Genomic DNA, 6,430 nt, shown 5'->3' on the forward strand with positions numbered 1-6,430 from the left:
GCAATACTGCACAGCAAAGCACCCCGACCCTCTGGGGTTTAAAACTACAGTCATGTATTTTTTTCTTTGTTTTAGTTTCAGTAGTTTTGGGAGTAACAAAATAGTTGTGGGGGATAGTCAAAAGTCACGTTCTTCAGTGGTGATTTCTGAGATTTTAGTGCACCTGTCACCCAAGCACTGTACACTATACCCAATACGTAGTCTTTTATTCCTCCCCACCCTCAGGTTTCCTCCCTGGGTCCCCTAAGTCCATGATATCATTCTTAGGCTTTGAGTCCTCATAGCTCAGCTCCCACTCATAAATGAGAACATATATTTAGGTTTCCATTCCTAAGTTACTTCACTTGGAATAATGGCCTCCAGCTTCACCCAAGTTGCTGCAAAAGACATTATTTCATTTCTTTTTTTTTTTTGGTTGAGTAGTATTCCCTGGGGCATATATACCACATTTTCTGTATCCACTCATTGGTTGATGGGCAGTTAGGTTGATTCCGTATCTTCGCAATTGCAAATTGTGCTGCTATAAACATGCATGTGCGTGTGTCTTTTTCATATAATGTGCAGTCATGTATTTTTTGCTCAGCATCTGTAGATCAGCCAAGGTTCAGGTGATTGAGCTTGGCTTTGGCTGGCCTTAACTGCTAACTATAGATTGAGTTTAGGTCTGCTCCATGTGTCTGTTATCCCCCTTGGTGGCTGCACAAGCCAGGTTCTTCTTCTTCTTCTTCTTTTTTTTTTTTTTTTTGAGATGGAGTTTCGCTCTTGTTACCCAGGCTGGAGTGCAATGGTGCGATCTCGGCTCACCGCAACCTCTGCTTCCTGGGTTCAGGCAATTCTCCTGCCTCAGCCTCCTGAGTAGCTGGGATTACAGGCACGTGCCACCATGCCCAGCTAATTTTTTGTATCTTTAGTAGAGACGGGGTTTCACCATTTTGACCAGGATGGTCTCGATCTCTTGACCTTGTGATCTACCTGCCTCAGCCTCCCAAAGTGCTGGGATTACAGGCTTGAGCCACGTCTGGCCCTCTTCTTATGGTGACAGCAGAAGCTCATCGGGGAAGGTTTGTCCTCCTGCACATTCCAAGTAACTGCAGAAATCTTGTCTACCAGCATCCCATTGTGTAAAGCAAGTCACAGAGTTGAACCCAAAGGCAAGTAGTTGGGAAGGATTCTCCAGCCACCAGGGAGCCATGGCAAGGTGGAATGTTCTGTATCACACAGTGACATGGGAGTGAAGGACTGTGACTGATAATTCAGGTTAGCATAAACACTTTGCACAGTGTCTGATATGTAATACCTGTTTAGCAGATACCACCTATTGTTATGAATTGTTACGGCTCCTTGGTAGACATATAAAGTCTTACATTAATAAAAGTTGTGCTCATATATCTACAAAGATAACCATTGACTTTTTTCTTATTCTTTTTTTCCTCCTTCTACAGATTTACTTTGCACCAAGGACAAGCTGTCAACCAGTTTCTGCCAGACACTGAAAGCCATGAAGAAATGTTCTGTGCCCACCGTGAGGGTGCAGTGCTGCTTCTCGTGTCCCCAGACACACATCACCCACACCCAAAGGCAAAGAAAGCAATGGTTGCTCCAAAAGCCCAAAGCCCACTAAGCCCAGAAGGAAGCCACCTTCCACCATAGACTGCAGCAGCCTGCTGACTGTGACATGCTTTAGCCCTGGGAGCTGCTTCATCGAGGTTTTGCTTCATGTATTTCAGGTTCAGCTTTGGGTCATAAGGAAACAAAATCCATTGTGCTCCTGTAGCCACAAAATGTCCTTCACAGGAGGCCTGGGCTGCCATACTTGCTACTCCCTGATTGGAAGGTGAAATATCTAGAAGAATCAGGCAGCACCTGGGATTGGCCCCTGGGAAAGGTAGACAGATTGGAGAAATGTTGTATTTTTGTTCTCCCTTAAAGATGAAAACAAAGAGACCATCTTTCCCCCCGACTACCTCAAGAGTATCAGGCAACAGAGCCACAGTTACCCAGGGGACAAATAATCTTCTTAATTTAGCTCCATGAATACCTTTTTGTGTTTTTGTTTTGTTTTGTTTTTTCCTCCCTGCCTGGGGCAGCTGCTATTTAAAATGTCATGGTGGAGCTTTGGGAACATTCCTTTAATTCATCCAGGCAGAGGACTGCTTCCTTCACCCGTGTTCAGTTGGGGCAGGAAGAGGAAGTGCTGGTTACATCCCTCAGTCTCTTCCTCCATCCCTGTAGGGCTCCGTATCTAGGCTGCCTAGAGTCTCCTGTCAACCTTGAGACACTTGACTAAGAGGAAGCAGGCACGGGAAACACAGCCCAGGGATTTAGGTCACTTACACAGAAAACACTGCTGGCTTGAAGATCGTTTGTGTGAAAACTCCTAAAAAGCAAATAAGCAGAAATCAATTTCTTACTGTTATAGAAAAGGAACGGTGGGCCTTTATTCTTCCCACTTTCCTGGCAAATACACACTCCTTCTCAGAAGGGAAAATGAATCTTCCCGGCTGCCTTCCTCTCTTCTGTATAGTCCCTATGGGAAGCACGAGCTCAGGTCCCACCATCGTCTTGCTGCAGGGAGTGTATACACAAAGACCACTATGACCAACTCCAGGCTGCCACCTCCTCTCACATCCCCTCATGTTGGAAAATGGGGTTTCCATATTGAAATATATTAAAGAACCAGGTAAATTGTACTTAAGTACAGGAACATAGTACAAACTTCTAATCTAGAGAAAACACACTTCTAAAAATAAGATAAAAAGGATCTACTCCTCAGTGTACCCAAATGTAGTTAGTTTTCACCATGGGGAGAACAGGTGAATTAGGGAGTCCAAAGAAACTGAAATGAAAGTTAGAATGCTTGTTCTGGACGTTCTTACCTCCCAACAGAAGTCAAAGTAGGCTTGGCCTCAAATTCAGAGGACATTTCTAGACAAAATGATTTCTAAGGGAAGGGACTTACATGACCTGAACCCAGAGAAAGAGGGTAGGTGGGCGGGTGGAGGGACATAAGTGTCAATTGGAAGAAGATCTCAGAACCAATTCTTGACAGGGAGAAAGGCAAGGATGTGGCCTTCATGTGATGGGCAGCATATTTTCTGACTCATGCGCGGATACGTTTAACACTCATCATGGAACACAATGTCCCATGTCTCCCTTTACCTATCCGTTCAGCAGAATGGTGCTATTTAAAAATGGTGCTAATATCTAGGTGGTGGCAGAACTAATGTAAACATAGATAGGCATACAAATGGGTAAGTGTATGTAAAACTCTCTCTCTATATATATATCTTCTGTTAAGCATGTAATGTTGCTGACCAATGTCAGTTTTATTGCTTGGGTACCTTGAATTTAAGTTATATTATGGGCCGGGCGCAGTGGCTCACACCTGTAATCCCAGCACTTTGGGAGGCCGAAGCTGGCAGATCATGAGGTCAAGAGATCGAGACCATCCTGGCCAACATAGTGAAACTCCGTCTCTACTAAAAATACAAAAATTAGCCGGGCGTGGTGGCGCAGGCCTGTAGTCCCAGCTACTCGGGAGGCTGAGGCAGGAGAATTGCTTGAACCCAGGAGGCAGAGGTTGCAGTGAGCCAAGATCATGCCATTGCACTCCAGCCTGGTACCTGACGACTGAGCAAGACTCTGTCTCAAAAAAAAAAAAAAAAAAAAAGATTTTATATTATGTGCTTTTTATTTTTTTCCAAGCCATTAATATGTATTACTCTCATGAATTCCTGTGGAAAATAAAACAGTGGGATTGGAATGAAATTCAGGATAGACCAGAAACAGGAGGAAAGTAGAAATGTTTACCTAAAGCCAGAGAATTTATTTCTAGATGTTAATTAGAATACCTTATTGTATTCTCTGCCTTTAAATTTAAACATTGCTGGCCGATGGCAGCCTCTGGTGAATAATGGTTTTCGAGGATAGAAGACACTTAAATTGTTAGCGACATAAGTGAAGGAGAATCTGATATTTACTAATGAGGCAGTTTGCAATGACTGTTGCTGAAGTATAGTGTAGGCTTTCAGTGGGATTCATTTAGTAAGCTAGATTGATTTAACCTGGTACTGTACTAGCATAGAGTCAATGTACTAGCACATGTCATCAGAGACCTGGGTATGACCAGGATTACAAAACTCAGGAACAAACTCAGATTCCTACTGACCTCAACCAACTCAACTAGGCCAAATTTCTCAGTATACAAAATGGACTGAGTTATTTACAATCCATGTGGTGGAGAAGATGGTAGACACGTGGAGAAGGTTTGGGTGCTACATTCTAGGGTTTCTCAAAGGCAGAAAACTGGCCTCTAATTATTTGCCATGGATATTTGCTTCCTGTACTGGAGCTATATTGTCAGATAGTTGTGTGATGTCCATCATTCTGGACTCCACAGTGAAGACAGGGCTTGCTGTTTTCTATTATGTTGGTAGCATCTGTCCTTTTGGTTGCTGTCTTGGCAATCACTCAGTGATGAGTCATCAGTATTTTGACAGGTCCCAGTGCTTGCTGTACAAGAGGGGACGCAGATCAACAGGAGGACTCTGAAGGCAGGAACCTGCATGGTGTCTTCACATCTTTGATGCTTGGGTGCTGACATGAAGCAGAATTGTTGGTTTACTTTATCTAGGCCCTTCTTTCTTCTCACTGGAGCAAGCAACTAAGAAGTGTATCAGGAGACACTGGATACACATCTGCATGAAATAGAAAGGGCCATTGCAAGGTCTGGTGCTTAACTACATTAACGTTCTAAAACCCAGTTTGGTTTACATTGTCTTTCACAGTCGTATATTTAGCTCTTCTCTGGAAAGCTGTGGATTAATATAATTCTTAAACATAAAGATGTAATTAAACACACCATGAGAGAACAATAGTTCAAGAAACTTAATAGTGATCACTTTCTTAAATCAGGAAATTGTTTCAGTGCCTCCTTTGTAGGAATGCTTTGTTTTTTGATGGGTTTTCTTAAACAAGAGCACACCTCCGTCCAGTTTCCTGAAACAGCCAAGTCTCTGCCGACATCCTACTGTGATGCTTTCAGAGAATCAGTGAATGCTTCTGATAACCTTCCGCCGGTATCTGAAGCACAATGTGAGGGATCCTATTGTTTTAGATAATAACATCCCATTCAACTGACTAAAATCTTCCAAACTCTGAAAGCTGCACACTGCTACTCCAGGGAGTGCAGGTCTTAGCTCTTCTCCTTTCTGACTTCAAGCTGAATCTCTGGGACGATGTATCCTGTGCTCAGTCCACAATGATTTACTTTTGAGGGAGAGATCACATGACGTGAACTGCCTGGTGCTACAGCCTAGCTGACACATTTGATGCTACTCCTGTTGTCTATACTGCTAATTCAAGTATTATTATTATTCTAAGTTATGTTATTAAAAAACATGGTGGGTGAAGCACAATCCTACCCATCACTGTCCTCCAAAATCATTATATGACATACGTTGCCCAACCCATCGCCCTCCCTGCATCTTTGTGCTGCTTTGCCAGTTCCCTTTCCCCAGCCTCCTCAAGGGGTACCTTAGTGGGTATCTCAGTACTTACAACCAAACTGTAATCATAGCCTGCCTTTGTGGCGTCTATAAATGGCCAGACTCATTGATGTTTCCGTGTGATTCTTTTACCCCTGCTGTGAGACTCCCACCACCCACCAGTGTTACTACAGATTTTAGCAACCTGGGGAAGGATGCTGTCAGTTTCTTCCTCCCACCCTCCTTGCAGATTCCCTTCTACCCACAGCTAGATCAGTACATCATCAGATGAGTCACATCCCAGGTGAGCCTGTCTCCTCTCATGAATGTGCAACAATTGCCACAGTCCACCATATGATCGTCTTAAGTGATGCCTAAAATTCCTGATAACACTGAATTCAACATTTTCATGCTGCTCACAGCATAACCTACTCCTTTGTCTATCCAAAGTGCAGGCTTAATGCTTAAGAGAAAATGACTCATCTCTAGAGGAATTTGCTTTGGGAATTCAGTCCTTATTCAAAAATGGTGCACAGCTCAGTAAAGTAAAGTAGCTCATTAAAGTAAAATTTGTACATATAGTGATGGAATCTACTCAAACAGAATAAACAAAGCAATTGAGGTAGGGAAGAGCCAGGCCTCTCCAGGTGATCCCTAGGACGTCTGAGGGCATAAATGGGACTGGTCGGAAATGTGGTTTTGGTTAAGAAGGCATCACAGAGAGCCGTGAATACTTCCCTGTTTATACTTTAAAAATTATTCTATCTGTGACTAACAGATCTTTCTAATACTACAAAGCCCAGCTCAAATGCTACTTCCACTGAGACACCTCCCCTGACCCTGCCAGGGTCTGTTTTCTACTATACTCTGCTCCCACTATGCTAAGTACATTTTCCACTAGAAAAGTAGCTCTTAATGGGGTGGTTTTTGTTCCCCAGTAGATC

At 43.3% G+C, this 6,430-nt stretch overlaps 1 protein-coding gene across 6 annotated transcripts in view; it reads left to right on the plus strand.

Moving 5' to 3' along the window:
- ADAMTS12 (ADAM metallopeptidase with thrombospondin type 1 motif 12) overlaps window positions 1-5,614 on the plus strand; it is a 390,838-nt gene extending 385,224 nt beyond the window's left edge. For all 6 annotated transcript variants that reach the window (XM_078365627.1, XM_035291707.3, XM_078365626.1 and 3 more), the window contains one exon: window positions 1,443-5,614. In XM_078365627.1, the coding sequence (XP_078221753.1) occupies window positions 1,443-1,621 (179 nt within the window). In that variant the 3' untranslated portion in view covers window positions 1,622-5,614. The remainder of the gene's footprint in view (window positions 1-1,442) is intronic.
- The last annotated feature ends 816 nt before the right edge of the window (window positions 5,615-6,430 follow it).

Source organism: Callithrix jacchus, chromosome 2 (genome assembly GCF_049354715.1).
Source record: "Callithrix jacchus isolate 240 chromosome 2, calJac240_pri, whole genome shotgun sequence".
NCBI classification, from domain to species: domain Eukaryota; kingdom Metazoa; phylum Chordata; class Mammalia; order Primates; family Cebidae; genus Callithrix; species Callithrix jacchus.